The sequence below is a fragment of the Xenopus laevis genome, chromosome 7L (genome assembly GCF_017654675.1).
Source record: "Xenopus laevis strain J_2021 chromosome 7L, Xenopus_laevis_v10.1, whole genome shotgun sequence".
NCBI lineage: Eukaryota > Metazoa > Chordata > Amphibia > Anura > Pipidae > Xenopus > Xenopus laevis.
In genome coordinates, this window is record NC_054383.1 from 81,652,224 (window position 1) to 81,672,218 (window position 19,995).

The 19,995-nt window shown below is 38.2% G+C and overlaps 1 protein-coding gene across 5 annotated transcripts in view; it reads left to right on the plus strand.

Annotated features, from left to right (window-relative positions):
• The window catches only part of nectin1.L (nectin cell adhesion molecule 1 L homeolog), a 107,186-nt gene that overhangs the window by 44,186 nt on the left and 43,005 nt on the right, over positions 1 to 19,995 (plus strand). For 4 of the 5 annotated variants that reach the window (XM_041569229.1, XM_041569228.1, XM_041569230.1 and 1 more), the window contains exons 3-5: positions 2,713 to 3,015; positions 6,093 to 6,210; positions 7,194 to 7,345. In XM_041569229.1, coding sequence (XP_041425163.1) covers positions 2,713 to 3,015; positions 6,093 to 6,210; positions 7,194 to 7,345 — 573 coding nt within the window. Of the gene's footprint in view, positions 1 to 2,712; positions 3,016 to 6,092; positions 6,211 to 7,193; positions 7,346 to 10,564; positions 13,628 to 19,995 lie in introns of those variants that run through there. The other variant, XM_018224576.2, reaches the window with a different exon arrangement.

Consider the following 19,995-nt stretch of genomic DNA (forward strand, 5'->3'; position numbering starts at 1 on the left):
AAGTTTTTTTCCTCTATTCCTTCACTTGAGCTAAGTAAATGGGCCCCTTAAAGTCTTGCATCCAAACATACACCCCCACTTGCTTACATGGCTGTAATTGTGACGGATACCACTTGCCGAGCAGGTGCATTTAAGATGGAATTTTGAGGAGAAGAAACATGAAGATTTGTATCCAAAATATCACTAATCTCCCTGAACACCTTCCCTCTGTCTTGCGCCGGCTATAATGAAAAGTCGCCTGCAGCATGACACATCCTCGTGAGGCAACTTCAGGCGACTTCGGAATACGAAGCGCCGTGTGTGCCATGCTGCAGGTGACTTTTCATTATATCCGGAGCAAGACAGAGGAAAGGCGTTCGGGGAGACTAGTCGCCCCAAAGAAGAGGCGATCAGTTGCCAGGCGACTAATCTCCCAGAATCGCCAGGTGTGCCCTTACCCTTAGGATATACCTGGCAAAAAACAATATAGAGGGACTCAGTGTTGAAGTCAAATAGATAGAATGGGTGTCAGTGAACTGGAGTCAAAAACTGACATATACATACTGACTGAGCCATATACATACTTGAGTGTGAAACAGGCATTGTTTTAATCTGACAATTCTGTTTTTGTATTTGATCCAAATTGCCTGTATCTATGTCTCAACTGTAGAATGTGTGTACTGCAGTATATCGAAAAGAGGATAACCTGGACTTCATTTTTTTTTATATATTTTACATACATCAATAATTAAAAGCTAAAATGTACTAAAAAATTGTACTAAACTTGCACAGTAATCATAAGCCAAACTTGAATAAAAAATCAAGTGGCTTATCCTGGGGTAAGGCAATAAAAGTTTTCTTCAAATGTAGTAACCTGTGGCATTTACTAGTCAACTATATGAAAACAAACATCAGATTTGTTGCTATGGGTTACTAGACCCAGGCAAAGTTGGCTCCTGTGCTGCGCTATATTAGCTCTTTTTTTTATTTTGGCAGTGGGGCTGTAGGCCTCTGTCCTACAGATTTATGGTTTAGAATATTCTACTTTAGAAAACAATGTTATGGTCTTAAGGAAATTCCAGATGAAACAATAATATGACTATGCGATGTATAGCCATTACTAAAAAGGACTTTTATGTTCCTTATAATGACAATTTGTGGATATGGAATGTGTTATGAAAAGATAAGATATATTGTACCTTCCTGGCATGTTAAATGTCAGCGCCTTCTGCAAATAAATGGTTATTGTGGAAGCATGCAGCATGGTCTCGCAAATAAAATGTGTAAATATTTGTTTAAATGTTATGCTTATGTATTTCCTATAGCTGGTGCATAAAGAGAATTTGGGTTTAGTCCGTACAGAAATTCTGTAATCTTTTGCCACATATATAAAATATCCTGGGGCTAGCTGTTAACTTAAACTTCTTCATTCTTAAAGGAGAACTAAAGCTTAACTAAAGAAGTAGCTAGAAATGTTGTACCAGCCCAAGGCAACCACAGCCCTTTAGCAGTAAAGATCTGTGTCTCCAAAGATGCCCCAGTAGCTCCCCATCTTCTTTTCTGATTCACTGTACATGCTCTGTGCTGCTGTCCCTTACTGAGCTTAGGGACTCACTCACAATATACAGTACACATGGGGGATATTTACTAAACTCCGAATGCAAAAATCCCGAAAAATGATTTAGTAAAAAATCGGACTTTTAAAAAATCATGAATTTTTCGTAATTTATTATACCCCGAGGATGGAAAAGTCCAAATCAGAAAATCCGTCATCTCAGACCTGTTGAGGTTGCATGTAAGTCAATGGGAGAAGTCCCAATGATTTTTTGATGTGCGCTGGGTTTCGTGCAATACCCTGAAGTTTTCTGATTTTTCAGGCAAAAAGCATAAGAAATAGGAGTTTTTGGGTGAAAAATCCAAAAAAATTGTAAAAATTTTTTCCGCAAAGCAAATTTGTCTGGAAAATCATATAATAAATATGCTGAAAGAACACATGCAGATTAGATCGGAATTTGTGGCTGGAAATGCTGAGATAAATTCGGACTTTGATAAATAACCCCCATAGAATATAAATGTCACAATATAAGGCTGATTATTAATTAATACAGATACTTACTACATGGCAGCACAGAAACCACAGAATGTAATAATCAGCCTTGTAGCATCAGCTTATGTTACAGGCCAACCTCATATTCTGCTCGATAATGTGCGAGGACCCCTAAGCTTAGCTTCTCAACAGCTGCTCAGAGCCCATGTGAGTGTCGCAGACACTTTCCAAGATGGTGACCCCCTGTGACAAGTTTGAAGTCCTGGATCATTGCTGCTATTGACAAGCTGAAACTTTAGGCTCGTGCAATACGTTCAGTATATAAAATATGGCATTTTTAGCCATGTTAATTTTTAGAGTTTAGTTCTCCGTTAAGCCACAAATTGGAATAATTTGTGAGCAGACATGCCGAAAACAAAAATGCCAAGATGGAATGGAATAAATGGAAGGAGGAAGGCAATGAAACAGAAATGTTGAGATATTATATTGATAGCATGTGGAGAAATCTGGAAAGCCAGAATTAAGTATGGTACAGAAGAAAGAAAGCCAGTTTAAGGATACTTAACAGGGGCAGGCACATGTAAAAGACAAGCACTGTGGCCAGTGAAGAGCGTTATATTTCTTCTTTTGTTACCGTGTCTTACTGTTAGGCCTTACAATTATCTTTGTTTATTCCCATTCTATAGCCAAACCTGTCAATCATATGGAAGGAACATCAAACCAGCTGATTGCAGTTCCAGGTTCAACTAAGAAGGTTGTCGTTGCCACCTGCATATCGGCCAACGGGAAGCCTCCCAGCAGTGTGAACTGGGAAACCAAGCTGAAGGGTGAACCCGAGTATCAAGAGATCAAGAATGATAATGGGACAGTCACAGTAATCAGCCGCTACCTGCTGGTACCAAACCGAGAAGCCCACCAGCAACCACTAACTTGTGTTATTAACTATCAGACCGAACGATACACACAGACAACTCTTCTCAGTGTTCAGTGTAAGTAGAAGTAAAGCTAGTTAAAATGTAAAAAAAAAAAAAAAAGAGTTGGAATCAAACAGGGGCACCATAACAATATGGCTACAGAGGTTAAAAAAAAGTTTGTCAGAGTATCCATGGGTAAGAGCTCAGTTTATTGAGAGATCTGCTCTGCATCGCATGTCAGGACTATAAAAGGACAATAATAATTGCTTGTTGCTTTTTGAAATAGCTGAATGGAATGAGATTTTGATCAAACATGGCTTTTGACAGCTGGTTTCCAAATGGAATTAGAATAAGCAAGCACATTCACATGAATATTGGCAGGCAAATGATGCTTATTTTACCACTAGAACATTTTATTTAACATTAAATGTGAATAGATATAAACTTTAAATTGTGAATCCCAACAGGTCCTTCTGTAAATCTTCCCTGGTGTGTTTTGTGTAGGGAAAAAATCAGCAGGCTACAACCACAATGTTTTAATAATGGGTAATTTTGGCTTTATTCCGTTATAATGCTGTTTGGCTTTACAGAACTCTGTGATCGGTACTCAGGTAAAACATCATGAAACTGATGGAACAAAACACTCTGCCCTTTTATTTTTAAAACAACCTTTGATAATAGAAAATGTATTCCTCCAGAAAATAGGAAGACAATTCTGTGTCTTTCTAAAGGGAAATACATCAAATTGGGGTTTATTTTTCATTTCATTTGTTTTTGACCGTTAAAAAAAGGTTCAACTAAATTGCTGTCTGTTAAAAAAAAAGTAATTGTTACTTATAAACCGAGTGTAGTTAACTTTCACTTTTATGCAATCAGCATAATTATATGAAAAATTCCACCAAGGTAGATCTGCATGAATAGAACCTTCTGTCTCCCGTGTATAGCAGATGTTCAGCTGCTCCAAATCTTGCAATAGTTGACTAATCCTAGATATCACTTTGAAATTATAGGCCACATCCTTATATACACAGTCTTATTTTGTGTGTAAACACAGCTATACAGGTGTGTAATGGGCAGCCAGGCTTCAGGCATCCACTGGCTCCACAAATTACACCTTTATTGCTCACAAGCCAGGAGGTCCTTTATTGAGCGTCGAACCTTCTGTCTTCTATGTCTAATGGATTTTCAGATACATTATAGATCCCCGACAGTTAAAGGGGACCCGACACCCGAAAAAATTATTCAAAATCCTATTTTATCACATTAGTTAACCAAAATGAACTTTAACTATACTATATAAATTATTTGAATCTTGTTTCCTTCAATCTGGGATTTCAAAATTATAGTAAGCAGGCAGCAGCCATTTTGTGGACACTGTTATTAAGGCAAGCCTTGCATCATCTCAGAATCTTGTTTGTGCACCAGAATGGGGGTCCGATGTCCATCCCCATGCCCTGGCTACACAATTAAATAGTAAAGAGAACGGGGGAATATGTGGAGAGCAGTGACATATAGGAAGTGCTGAATGGAAAGTGAAAGTAATTGTCTGCCCCGCCTCTATGCCCAGGGCATAGAGGAGGGGCAGACAATATTTGATTGACAGCTGAGATTTTAAATGAGCTTACAACAGCTATGAATGCTTTAATAAAAAAATAGAAATTGGATTTCATGTTTAATTTGAAAAGGACTTTTATTATACAGATTTTTGTGTCTGGGTGACAGGTCCATTTAACAGACTGGAGATGGTCATTTTAATTTAGCTGTCACCCTTTTTGGGTACCAGACCAGTTCTAAACCTGTAGCGCTAACAATTACTGATTGTGTTATCTCCTTATTATTAGTAAAAGATTTTTATTGTCACTTAAAGGGGTTGTTCAACTTTATATTAACTTTTAGTATGATGTAGACTTTATTATTCTATGTCAATTTGCAATTGGTATTAATGGTTTTTCAGTTATTTAGCTTTTTGTTCAGCAGCTCTCCAGTTTGCAATTTCAGAAGCTACCTGTTTGCTGGGTCTGATTTACCCTAGCAACCAGGCAGTGGTTTGAACAAGAGACCAGAATATGAAAAGGAGAGGGTCTGCATACAAAAATAAGTTATAGAAATTAACAATAGCAATACAATTTTAGCCTCACGGAGCTGCTGGGGTCAGTCACCCCCATTTGAAAACAGGACATAGAAGAAGAAGGCAAATAATCAAATTGCTTGGTTAAGCAATTGTTGCCCTAGGAATGGGTCATTCTATAACATACTAAAAGTTATCTTTACAGTAAACCACCCCTTTAACCAATTCTCAAATAAGACAAAAAATGCCTTATCTAACACAGTCATGTCGCTATTAGTGGAATTTGGCCGTGAACATAGATAGCCAGAAAGGCACAATTCAGACACCCTCAGGCTGATTTATTGTATCACACGGTGGACCTGGAGGCCTGTGCAGCAATTGTGGCATGTGAATAATTCACAGAACTGGGACAGGATTCCTCCCAGCTTTCTGTTTTAGACAAATCAAAAAATGTGATTCGATGAGTCAAAATGTGTTAATAAAATCGAATTTTCTCCTCTCGGACGAATTTGATCGACCAGAAAACTAGAATCGAATTTGATTCGAATTAGAAAACATTTGAATAGAATTCAATTCGATTTAGAAATACTTGAATTGAATTAAAAAAACTTGATTCATTTTTTCTCAGAAAAAACTCAAATGTCAGGAAGGCTGCAAACATCACAAAAATGTTCCCTGGACCTCTCCCATTGACTTATACAGCAACTCGGCAGGTTTAAGGTGTTAACTAGTCTAATTTAAATTCTTAAAGGGCCATCATACGATAAATCTCGAAATTAGAATTTGAGAGTTTTGACCAGAAAAAAATCTGCCCCTTTATGTATTATAAAAAAAATTATACAATAATACAGGTTGCCCTGACTCTCTAATCCATGCCATCCAGTTAGTAATTAGCTGTTAACTCTTGTGTAGTTCAATTAAGAATACCAGTAACGAACAGCCTGGTTTGCCTATGTCTTTGCACCTGAAGGTTGCTTCTTGTATGCAGTGAAAAGAGCTGTTATACTGTATATGACGTAGAAATGTTTGTTTTCATCTTTTATTTATTTTGCCCTTTCACTATTATTTCTGCCATGTTTTGCAGATGAACCACATGTTACTATTGAAGGTTTTGATGGGAATTGGTATGTAAGAAGACCAGAAGTTAAACTGACCTGCACAGCAGACGCCAACCCTCCTCCTTCTCTATATGAGTGGAGAATGTAAGTAACAGTTAAACTAATCTATGTTAGTAATAATAGTGTAATTTAAGTAGACAGCGGCATCCCTATTAATTGTCATAAGCCTTCGTCCTGCCATTGTTTGTGAAAACCATGGAATAGGTTGCAGTTGACACAATAACTATGTTTAATGTTATGGCAAATGGTTAATGACATAATTAGGGATGCATTGAATCCATCCATTTATGATTAGAGAGAATAATGGGAATATAATCTGCCACATTATGGGGGGTTATTTATCAAAGGTCGAATGTTAGAGATTTTTATACCTCACAACTCAAATGTTTTCTTATATTGGAAAAAACTGGAATCAATGAGTTTGGGGAAAATTCAAATTAAACTTAAATCGCTCAAATTGATCGAGTTTTTGGGCAAAAAACTCAGAAAAAAAGGTCGAACATCATAAAGGCTATTATCATATTCAAATGGTTCATTCACAGGACCTTTTCCATTGACTCCTACGTGACCTTGACAGGTGTATTTTCAGAATCGAGCTATTTCCAGGGCCGGGGTATAATAAATATCAAAAAAATTCAAGGTTTTTTTTTTACCCGAAGAATTACGTTTTGACATAACCTCGAAAACTCGAATTTTTGTGGAAACACACAACTTGATCCTTAAAAAATCTGCCCCGAAATGTGTGACCTTATTCAAATGTAAGAAACATGAACGTAGAAAACTTTTATAAACATCTGTGAAAAAAAAACTGGTGTGTTCAGTTCAGAGCTTTAAAGTCACATGACAAACTTTATATGAAGGGTTTGCTTTCAGTTTAGCAGATATAATTTTATGCATATGAAAGTGGTATCGGCCTCCTACCCAAATATTGTTTTTGTTTCAGTACTATACTCTCACCATAGCTGGTGGTGGGGTTGGGTGTAGCACTCTATTTGTGTATAAATTATTTCCTTGTTTGTCTTCATACTGGCCCCTTCCTCATACACATGATGTCTTTCTTCCCACAGGGCCAATGGCTCACTGCCAGATAATGCCGTCGTAAATAATAACACTCTGCACTTTCGAGGGGAGGTCACCTACGGTTTCTCTGGAACGTACATTTGTGAAGCCAAAAATGCCGTTGGCAGTCGTACGGGTCAAATTGAAGTTAATGTGACAGGTAAGGCCAACAGTAAAAACATGGGTATTGCTGCCTACCTGCCAACACCTTCTCCATCTCTATTTATTTCAAATTTCAAATAAAAGTACTCAACAGAGTGATTATTAGGCCATTTAAGAAAAGATGGGTAATAGTGAGAGAATAGAGTAATGACTGAGGCACTCTTCGTTTGTGTACTGAAAGCTTTTCATGTATTTCCCTGGCTTGTGTGTTCTGTACTGTATGTACAGTGTATGTCGGTCTTTCTTGGCATACTGTCCTGTATCTGTGCAAATGTGTGTAGGATGCTTAGATAATGTGCTGTGTCTGCATTTTGTATGTTGTGAGGGTCTTTTGTACGCAGAGTTACATGTTTATAAACGTGTTTGATACAGCGTGGCTTTGATTTGTTTAGCTTATGTACGTGTTGAAGTATTTGATCATTTATGTTAGGATATGTCTTTGTGACTGCACATTGTTGTCTTTCAAAAAAAAAATGTTTTTCTTTTTTGCTCAATCATGTGCATTTTAGCTGTAAAGGCCCCCATACACGGGCCGATAAAAGCTGGCGACAGACCGAGTCGGCAGCTTATTGGCCCATATGTGGCACAAAAGTAGGGAAGATCTCGATCGGGCAGTTAAAAAATCCTGCTGGATCGCGGCCGCATCTTTTCAATCATGAGGTCCTGCGATCCGACCACCCATATGCCCTCCATTCTGATCCGATCGTTGGGCCTAGGGCCCACGAACGGATGAGCACGATATCGCCCACCTCAATGTGGGCGCCAAACGAGCGGATCTCCCTGTGCATGGCCACCTTTAGCAAATAATGCTCAGAGATCTGTGTCACAGTTTCCCCACACCTAAACAGCTGCATAGAACAATTGAATAGATTCCATCCAACCCCTAAGGGTGAGAACATGGGCCTGTCCCAAGAAATAAAAAGAAACAAGGAACAGAAATCAGGTTTAGCCCTCATCTGAGCCTGTGCTCACAAGTCTGCACATGTCACACACAAAGCCCTTTGTGAAAGGAATTGCAGGGAGGGGCCGCATATCATCAGCAGGTTTCCCGCAGGGACACTTCGGGTGGTTATCCTCCCAATCTTTAGTCTGTGTGTGTTTGTATATGTGTATGTATAGTTTGATGAGCCTGAAATCATCTCTGTGTTGCATCTGAAAGCACTAAATAAACTGTGTTTACAGGACGCACAGATTTCTCTATGCCTATGTAATATATGCAGGCATGAAGGAAAATGTAGTTAATGGCTTTCCTTTTACATCATACATACATACATACTGAAGTATCTCGTATGTTGGATAATGTAACCACACAGTATGCATAAAGAATGTGCAAGTTGAGGCGCATTTGCTTTCTGGGGAAAGAACTGGACACTGGTGGATTGGGCAGAGCAATGGCATATAGTTAGAATACACGTAAAGCCATGCAGGTAGGCAGTTTAGGCATCTTGCTAATAAAAAAAGTATAGGGAATTTCAATATAAATAAGAAGAGACACAGTAGTAATGCAGTAGCCAAAATAATATAAACATAAAAAAACTTTATTAGGACGCGTAGCCTAACGTGGTTTTTGCCCATTTGGCCATATGTCCTAATAAAGATTTTTTATATTATTTTGGCTACTGAAATTTCCAAAATTTGACAACCCTTGGACTGGGGGTCTTTTTTTGATGAGACCACAATATAACTTTTTCTTTTGGACTGTTTCAGGAGCAGATCTACACACCACTTTTTTTAATTTAATCTCAAAAGTGTTTAGGAATGGCTAAACTTGCTCACATGGTACCTACAAAATCAAATCCAAAGTTATCTTATATAAAAGCTATAGAAAAACAGAATTCTCTCTCTTTCTTTCTTTCTTTCTTTCTTTCTCTCTCATCATATAATCACATAGAAGATATGATCAGCACGTACAAGGGATCAAGGAATAGCTTTTATACAGGTCTCTCAACTCCAACTGCATTTTTTCATATTATATACATTTGCTCATATAATACATACAAGTGAAAATGCCATAAATAATAATGCCATGTTTCGGTTTTAGCCTCACAACTGTTATTTACCTTTAACCGCATACCTTGATGGTAATTTAAAGATTAAATATGGGTGATCAATGAAATACTGATGTGATATTTTGAGGTGTCATATGCCCAGTGCTGAGAATGAGAAGTGATAGATTCATTAGAAAAAGTAGTTATTATAAAAGTAAACTTCCATTTCTTCTCCAGCCTTGGGGGGAGATCCATAACTGGTCTAATATCTGAAAATGTATTTGAGTTGCAAAACTGATTCCTTGGTTACCTTCCTTCTCTTGGCAGCATTTCTAGGTATTCGGTGATATTATAACTGACTTAAAAGCTGTTAGCACCTCCTTTGATCGGGGATGTCTTACAGACACTGAGACCTGTATAGCTTCCTCTCTTTCTGGTTTCAGGGATTGCTTCTAACTTCAGTTGGTTGCTGTCATTTCTTGCCAAATATTCTATGGAACTCAGATGGAGACCTCTAATTCCTTTCCCCATCCTTCCCTTTATCCAGTATTTTTCCTATTCTTTCCTGTCCCATTTCCTCCTCCAAAGCAGGGACGCAAGCATAGCAGTTTGAAATACTATTACAGAAGCCTTAGCTATTTATGGAGCCATTTATTAATGTAAATGTCTATAACATCTCAATTACTGAACTAGGTAAATTCTGGTAAGTTTGTACTACTTCTTTTCTTTATGATTGAGCTAAAGTCAACAGAGGTAGGATTTTTAAGATGAAATGCCTAATAAGGGTTGAGGTAATGTGTATATCTAAATATATATATATATATATATATATATATATATATATATATATATATATATATATATATATATATATATATATATATATATATAATAGATGTTTTCTCCCACTTAAATTGGTCCAAGAAAGGGTGATATTGACCTATAAAGAGATCTTGAAATGTAAATGTATTATGCCTTACATTTGTTTACTAAGATCACTTTGTTGGTGCAATCCCATAGACATTCAGTCTAAATATTTTATATATATATATATATATTGTAAATTTCATATAGGAACTGGTAGTCATACATCTGAAATGGGGTTAAAAAAAGGTTGGAAGGTTGCAGCTGTAGAACTTCCTGCACCCTTTTTGTTTGCGTCTCTGCTCTTGGGTTTTAGCATGTAGCCAGAACCTGACATTGTCCCTCTCCTTGTCTTTCCTACCCAGAATTCCCTTTCACCCCAACTACTCCTGGGAGACTGGACCGGAGAGAGTCCTCCACATTTCCAACAGCAATCGTGGGAGGCGCAGTGGGAGGAGTCGTTCTTGTGCTTGCAGTGTCAGTACTGATATTTGTCGTACTGCGAAAAAGACATCACACCTTCAAAGGAGACTATAACACCAAGAAACACGTATATGGAAATGGTTATAGCAAGGCAGGAGTAGCACAACACCCACCAATGGCACAGAGCCTTCAGTATCCTGAGGACTCTGATGATGAGAAGAAGCCAGGTCCAGTGGGAAGCAGCAGCTATGAAGAGGAGGAGGATGATGAGGGTCTGAATAGACATAAGCTGGGTCAAAAATTTGATGATGAGTCTAAGCGTCCATACTTCACTGTGGAGGAGGGTGATCGTCGATGTTATAATGAAGACAGAACGCTAGGATTCCAGTATGAACCAGATGACATGCCTGACAATTTGGTGCCCCAAAACGATGGTTCTTTCATCTCCAAGAAAGAGTGGTATGTGTGAAAGAAGTGAACAGCTAAATGGACATCTATGGCTTGATTCATGCACATGCCCCACCCCTTGAACTGGGGTTAAGACAAGAGGCTGGTGGGAGCAACAATGTGACCAGACCTTTTTTGTTTCTTGATATAAATATATATATATAAATATAATCTATCTTTTTATATGACTCACAACTACAGGGTCACTATGACCTAGAAAGAATACATATTTACACCAGTGACACAACATGGCCCAGTACAGTTATGCCCAGTCTGATACACATTTGTCACATTCCTTCACTAAATAAACATGCACACACAACACACCACAATAATTTACACACGAATAGCTGCATGTTTTTTTTAATTTACATAACAGCATGACACTGTTTGCATTAACACCAGCTAATGCAGCAAAAGAAAATCGAAACGTTTTCCAACTAAACTCTCATTCATGCACAGCATGCTATTTGTGGACAGCAAAAGGAACATGACTTTTTGACAAACACAATGTGGCTTAAGAACTCACCACACACGGTCATTTTATGGTATTTAAATTAAAAAAGCAAATGTTACTTAAAGTTTAACTACATAATATGAAACATGCCTGTCTTCTGCATTCCAACTGGCAGACATTCCCTTGAACATAATTCCCACACTTGCATACACACACATTCATAAACACACATACCCACTAAATCTTGCCTGGCTTTCATTACACACACTGCCTCCCCAAACTTCTTTACCCAGACACTGGATTATAAATCTGAATATTGTTGGTTATGTTGTTTTTTTCATGTATTTTGGGAATTCGCTGATTTCCAGAGATACGTAATGATGCTCTGCACCCTGCCATCCTAACCCTACCTGGTGTGGGGTTGGGCAAAGACAATGGGAAGATGGCTGCTTAATGGTCTGTGGGAATCTTTTTGTATATTGTGCATTTCTTGTTCTGTTTGGGTCCTAGTGGAATTTTTCTAAGCAATGGTTGTACATTGAAATTCAAACAAAACCATGTGCCATACCTCCCTCAAAATTACACTGCACTACCAATTGCCAACACGATAAAGATCACCCGTGCACAGCCTTCCAGGACTCACAGAACTGCTGCTGGGTGACTTTAATAATATCTGTTAAAATACAAATAATGGACGTGACAGTCAGACTTGAATGGTTTCACGTGACAACACTACTAGATCTGGAAAAAGTATATGATATGGGACTATACTTCAGATCTGCAGACACCAGGAGTCTTGAGAACCTGGACATGCACTTGGTTCCCAGATTGGAGCACCCTTTCGAGAGTTTGTCTTGTAGTCTGGAGTCAAGTCTGTTGAAACATGTCTCTTTGATTCTCCTAAGAGCCTCCTTGTCCATCTGCTGCTTCACAGACATGGACTCTATGCTAAAAGGGAGCCAGGAGCCTTTACAGAGATAATTTTTTTAAAAATTGGGAACATACCATGGCTGTTACCAGATGGGTCACAGGGTCCTTTTCAAGTCCAGCATTCTATTTTGTATGTGCCATGCTGCTCTGTTTTATGTAAGTGATCTATAAAGTGTTAGCATTCCTCTGCACCTTTCATATCTCATTATACATGCAGGGATTTCACTGAACACATCAGCCATACCACAAGCCCTGATCAACAGACTATCCCACAGCTCGCTGGTGAGGTTTCAGGCAAAATGTTTTAGAATATGTGGTCTCTGATTATTATGGGTTAACAGGCAACCCATTTAATTGCACTTAAATCTGTAATTCTTTGTAGAGATTTCGACTCTATGGGCCCCTTGCCTATACTGAAAATAATATATTTATTTTGGCATACAGAACACTACCCATTTCTCTTCACAAGCAATTTAGGCATGCCAAATGGAAAATACATCCTGATTATAAATAGGAGGTTATCATTGGCATGGATTTTACCCTCAAATACATAGTATTGTATGAGGGTCCAGAGAATATTCCTTCTCTGCATATACATATTATTGGTACATAGTATTGTATGAGGGTCCAGCTAATCATGTGCACAGAATTAACCTTCTCTGCATATACATATATTGGTACTGATATAAAGTAGTAGTAATTAGTACCTCTTGGGATCATGAATAGAGGGAGACAGTTCTAACCATATCTATGCCAAATGGAGTGGCAAAATGCCAAAATGTGCATTGAAAGGATGTTCTGTGCAAACATAAACCCTACTATGCTTTAAATCATGCTTGTTTTCCTTTGAACCCATGCCCCATAAAGCTGCCCATACACAACTAATATTGATACTAGTTGTCATTCCTTCCAAATTAAGCCAGATATCTATTAAGCCAATGTGAAAATCTCTTCAAATGAGTGTCCAAATCTGCTAAAGATCTGATTATTTTCCAACCTCTGCAAATGAGGGTACGTTCTTGCGTATGGCCACCTTAAGTTAACCATTCTATTGCAAAAATCATACAATACGGTAATTGTCTGCCACTTGAAGTCAAATAGATACAAGCATAAAGTGGTAGGAATTTATATCTGTAAGAATCCAACTGGAAAATAAACGGAGAATTGCTTTATCTGTGTCAAAAACAAAAATGTGTTTTTCAACAGCTCCTTTATAAAGTGCTCACTTATAAGTAGTGTTCATCCTCTACGTTTTAGCATAAATAGGCAGTAAAGAATAAGGGCATGCTATATATTATGTACAGAACATCCCATTTCTTTACACTTGCATTTATACATATGAGACAGAGCTGTTGTCTTATTTGCTTCTGCTCAGGAATTCTCAGCCTATAAAGGGACAGCAGAGTGTTCTTATCGATATATGTTTCTTACTAACTGAATAGAATTTCCTTACTGATGGTTCAGAAGAAAATGACATGGCAGTTTCTATATGTATTGATTCCTCTGAAAGAAGGGATGTACTATAGGGTATGGCCCAACTTGTTCATCTCAATTGACCATTTTTATTTTCATGTAGTTTACCCTTTGTGTTTTTTTGACTATATTTTGAAGTTGCTGCAACTTATAGTCACTTCATATAAAATGTCCCACATCATACTTCAAGGAGAAAATAATCCTCCATTCTTCATATAAAATGTCCCACATCATACTTCAAGGAGAAAATAATCCTCCATTCTTCATATAAAATGTCCCACATCATACTTCAAGGAGAAAATAATCCTCCATTCAGTTGAAGCTGCATATATTTTACAGTTTGACTACATCAGTTTCCATGCACATTTTCAAAGCACAGTTTTTTGTTCCCATTGACTTTGGTCGACTGTGCCGATCTATTGAGGTTTACAGTTTTTGTGTAAATTATAGGTAAAGGTGGCCATAGACGCAAAGATCCGCTTCGTTTGGCAATATCTCCAAACGAGCAGATCTTTCCCCCATATGCCATTAAACAAGCATGGCTATATCGGGGGTAATCTGATTGTTTGGCCGTACGGCCGAACGATCCGATTACGATGTGCCATGGGCTCCGGCGGGATCGGTCAGGTCAAAATCAAACCTGACCGATCGACCAAACGACCGATCTCCGCCGGACGAAAGATGTCGGCACACGCCACACACAATCCGAAAATCGTACGAATCCTCGATTCGTAAGATAGTATCTGTGTGTCTATGGCCACTTTAAGACTCTGGAGATCACACTTTATAAATTGGCACGCCAGAAGGTTTCCATGCAAGTATTTAAGAATATGCTGCATCCTTTGAGCTTTTATAGTTACATTAAAGAGGATATTACCCTTTTTGTAAGATTGAAGTAAAAGTCTCTTAATAAAATCACTCTGGTCTGGTAAACTATGCACTTACTCAATGGGATTCAGAACTTTTCATATTATAGAGGGGGTCCCCAAACTTTTTTAAATATAAAAAGAGTTGGGGAAAAACACATGCATGAAAAAGTACCTGGGATGCCAACTATGGGATGTGATTGTCTATTTGGTAGCTCCTATGTGGACTGGCAGCCTGCAGGAGGCTTTGTTTCTCAGTACAACTCGTTTTTATGCAACAAAGGCTTGCTGCCAAGTCTGAAATTCAAAAATTAGCACCTGGTTTAGGGCCACTAGGAGCAACATCCAAGGGGTTGGTGAGCAACACTGGTTGAGGATGAAATAGATAGCGCAATGTGAGATCTGTTTCTTCATCGCTCATTTACATAGAATGAATCCTACTAGTATATATATGCAAATGATCGAGGAAGGGATGGGGCAGTACTTGTTCGTCCCTGGCTATTTGTATCTATTCACTGCAAACTCTGCTTGGAAGTAATTAAATGACATGGAAGAGTAGAATACCTCCCCCCTCCTCAAATGGGACATCATTAAAACCCAGAGTAGCACATAGTTTATTAGAATATGTAAAGAAACTAAGCAATTTTTTAAAGCTCCCATGTAGTTGTACAATACATCATGATCATGGAAAAAATTAGTGAGGCTGAGGAACAGGGAGGGAATTGAGAGTTGGTGATTTATCATTTACTTGCTGTTTTCACTGGATTCAGTCACCTTTATGTGAAGATGCCTACCTATCAATAAAGCCTTGGGCACGAATAGTTGAGGTTTTTATCATTAGACACCACTGCCCTAACTGATTATTAGGTAAGTTTTTGTTGCATAAAAATCAGGTGTACTGCCAACTAGAGCCTCCTGTGGGCTGTTAGCCTATATAGGGGCTACAAAATGGCCAATCACATCCCTTATTTAGCACCCTAGGAACTTTACTCAGGCTTGTGTTGCTCCCCAACTCTTTTTACTTTTGAATGTGGCTCACGGGTAAAAAAAGGTTGGGGACCCCTGTTCTAGAGCATGTTGAAGCTCAAACAAACCAGTAGTAGTGCTGTGTTTTGTTTCTTGTGCAAGTGAATGGGAAGTAGCAATGGCGGTTTTTATGTACTTCTTCGATAGTGTTCGAGAATACGCCCCTGCATGCCACAAGCCCCAAGATAAAAAAAGAAACGGAGTCACAATTATAATGAATTTAAATGTAATTAGTTCCTCACCATCGTCTATTATGGACAGATTTCCACACACATAATGTATTTTTGGGCTCACTGGTACAGTAGGCATGACAATGTGGTAATTGTGCGGTACTCGTATTCCTATGTGTTGACTCAATCTACGCATATCATCCAGATATCATAGACAGACACAGAGCATTTTGAAAGGGCTAATATTTAGCAGCTGAAATGCTTAAGTGAAAACACGCTGGAGTTAAGACAATGTACTCGGCTCAAAACTGACAGCTGCTCTGCCAGCAACCGAATGTGAGTTGTAGTTTGCGGTACTACAATAATACAAACAAATAATTGCACATCTAATTGTCAGGTACTAAATAATATATGTTTTGCTTGGGGTAAATCACCCTAACAAATACATTCTTTTTATTGTTATAGGCTGTAAATAGGGAGAATTCTAGACCCAGCAAATGTAGGCAAATGATGTATTACACAGACATTTTTGTCTGCAGCTGTAGACATATGACATTGTGTTCTACTGCTGTTTCATGCCATTACTTTATTCATTTTATCAGCATTCACACTGACAAGCGAGGACCTCTGAGGCCAATTCTCCTTAGGGAGTACCATCCCTGTCCTGTTTTTAGGATGAAGTTATCAAATCTCCTGGTGAACTATATGCTGTAATTTTGTAATGTTGCCCTCCAAGCAAAAGCTGTGTTTAGATTTGTAATTTCAATCTCTGTAATGGTGGCTATGCTTGAGGGTACACGGACGGGACTTGGGGAGGGATGTCATATGGGTATTTTACAAATTCAATTGCTACAACTGTGGGTAAATGTGATGTACATTTTATAAAATAAAGTATTCTAAAATATTGTACTTGGGTCATACCAGTTACTTTTGAATGTGAGCAGAATTCCGAGGTTTAATTAAGCAAACTCACAGAACAGATATGTACCATGTGGCCCCCCTTCAAGTCGCTGACCAACTAAGAATTAGGGGCAAATTCACTAAGCGCCGAAAATGCGCTAGCAGCGGCTTTCCAACACAACGCCAGGTAGTTTCGCCAGGGATGCTCAAATTCAATAAAATCTGAAGTTGCGCCCAGGGAGCAAAAGGTAGCGAAGTTACGCTAGCGTAATTGGTCAAGCAAAGCGAAGTTACGCTAGCGTTAATTCGTCTAGCAAAGCGAAGTTGCGCTAGCGATGCCTAATTTGCATGCGGCGCCAAGTTAAAGTACAATGGACGTGTATGTAGCAGCAAATACATTACACTACACAAGCCTGGGAAAATATCATTAATATCATTAAATAAAATAGAGTTGTTATTTTGCCCTACACATGTGCCCACTGTATAGTTTAGGTGCCATATGTTAGGAAATGTAGGGGGGAAGGAGGGTACCCCAAAAAAAATTTTCGATCTTTTTCAGCCTATCACCCTGAAAAATGTAAAAGACGCCAGCGTTTTTTGGGACTTATTAATAATTTCAACTGTTTTTGAAGATCCTCCTATCTACTCTATTGCACTTCGCCTGGTCTGAGCTGGCGAAGTCAAGTCTGGCGCAAGAGGTAACGTTCAGTAAAATCCATCCATTCGCCAGACCGCTACTACGCCTGGCGTTAGGGTGTGAAGTAGCGCTAGAGTATGTCTACTTCGCTAGTAGACGCCAGCACCCGTTAGTAAATCGGCAAAGTGCCAAAATGATGTCACGCTTATGGAATTTTCACTAGCTTTAGCCACTTCGCCCTTTAGTAAATTTCCCCCATAGAGAGCTGAAAAGCAGGACGTTGTGTTCTGGCTATTATATTAAACATCCAGTCACTCCAGCCTTTATACATTACGGGGGTTATTTACTAAAATCCAAATGCAAAAAATTTGTGAATTTATTAAACCCCGAGAATGAAAAAGTCCGAATCAGAAAATCCGGCATCTCAGACCTGTTGAGGTTGCATATAAGTCAATGGGAGAAATCCAATGATTTTTTGATGTGCGCTGGGTTTCGTGCAATACCCCAAAGTTTTCGGGCATAAGAAATCAGAGTTTTCGGGTGGAAAATCTGTGAAATGTTTTCCTGCAAAGAAAATTTTCAGGAAAATGTAATAATAAATAAGAGTAAAAAACCCGAGCGGATTTGATCGGAGTTTGTAGCAGAAAATGTTGAGATAAAATCAGACTTTGATAAATAATCCCCGACGTTTTGTCTAACTAACTATATTAGAAACATTTTTTATTTTGGACAGTCTATCTATTTACCTAGTTTTTATTTTTACACTGAACTGTTCCTTTAATGTTTACTTTTATAAATACTGGATACATTTCAACCTAAACAGTAACCCATAGCAACCAGTCAGTAATAGGCTTTTTTCCATCCAGGTGCAGGCAGAACAATGAAAACCAAAATTTGATTCATTGCAAGTGCAAGTGCAAATATGCCCTTTATTGCTAAACAACCCCCACTATCCCCACTTACAGATTGCACTGAGGGGGATAGAGAAGAGCAACTTGATTATACAGGTATGGGACCTAATATCCAGAATGCTGAGGACCTGGGGTTTCCGGTTGAGGGATCTTTACATATTTTGGATCTCCATAGCTTAAGTCTACTAAAAAATAACTTAAACATGATTTAAACCCAATAGGATTATTTTGTCTCCAATAATGCCAAATAAAAGTTACTGTTTCATTACTACAGAGAAAAAGGAAATCATTTTTAAAAAATTTTAATTATTTGATTAGAATTTGAAGCTTTCTGTATAACGGGTTTCCGGATATTGGATCCTATACCTGTATAATATATAAGCAACTCAGATTTAATTAACCCTTGTCTTTATTTTATGTACATAAATAAAAATCTATATATATATATATATATATATATATATATATATATATATACTGTATATACACAAAATGCATGTGCATCTATCTGCTTGTGCTACATAAAAAATACAATTTAATTGGTTGGTTTGTAACATCTAGAAATCATTTTTGTCTGCCAGGGGTTTATTTGTGATCTATGAATATTCTCAATTTAAAGTTGCCTCATGCCTATTGTCAAACAAAGACAATTAATCACTGCATGGTAAGAATAAGCAGGAGTCCCCAAGCTTTTGCATCTGTGAGCAACATTCAGATGTAAAGAGAGTCGAGGAGCATTGCAAGCTTAAAATATTTTCCTGGGTGGTGCAAAATAAGTGCTATGATTGGCTATTTGTTAGCCCTATGTAGACTTGCACTCTACAGGAGACTGTATTTGGCAGTACACTTGCTTTTTATACAACCAGAGCTTGCCTTCAAGCCAGGAATTCAAAAATAAGCACCTAGTTTGAGGCCACTGGGAGCAACATCCAAGAGGTTGGCGAGCAACATGTTACTCACAAGCCATTGGTTGGGGATCACTGCTCTAAAGTATATGCCCCTGCCACAGAAAACAGCCAGAAATCTTAACAGACAGTATAAAAAATTCCATTGGTTGAGGAGAGCATGGGACCTCTCCCAAAGGTCTACTGCACTATAATCAGATTATTTTCCTTCCTTAACCAACCAGTTCTCCAAAAGATGGACAGGGCACATGGGAGATTGTGATAGGAGATTTGCGTGCAGTAATCTGGCGTTTACCAACCTTCTCAAACTGGAGATAGAGAGAGACCTGTTAGATATAGTGGCGTGTGTTACAGATGCAACTGGCCACCGATCTAAGATTCCATTGATGCATTATCAAGAGATATAACAAACAAGCAACATTGGTTGACCAAAGTGGATTATTTGATCATCATCAAAAGCAATGAATGACTGTCGACAGTATGACATATTACCTATTCTGGACAGTGACTGATCCATTCCCAGAGAAGAGAAATATGAGCTTCCCGGGAAAGTTATGTAAGGTAAGGGAAATCTATATTCCTTGTTCATTGCTGTGAACAAGTGATACTGACACTAAAAAACAACTTTTGAAAATATGAATGTACATTAAA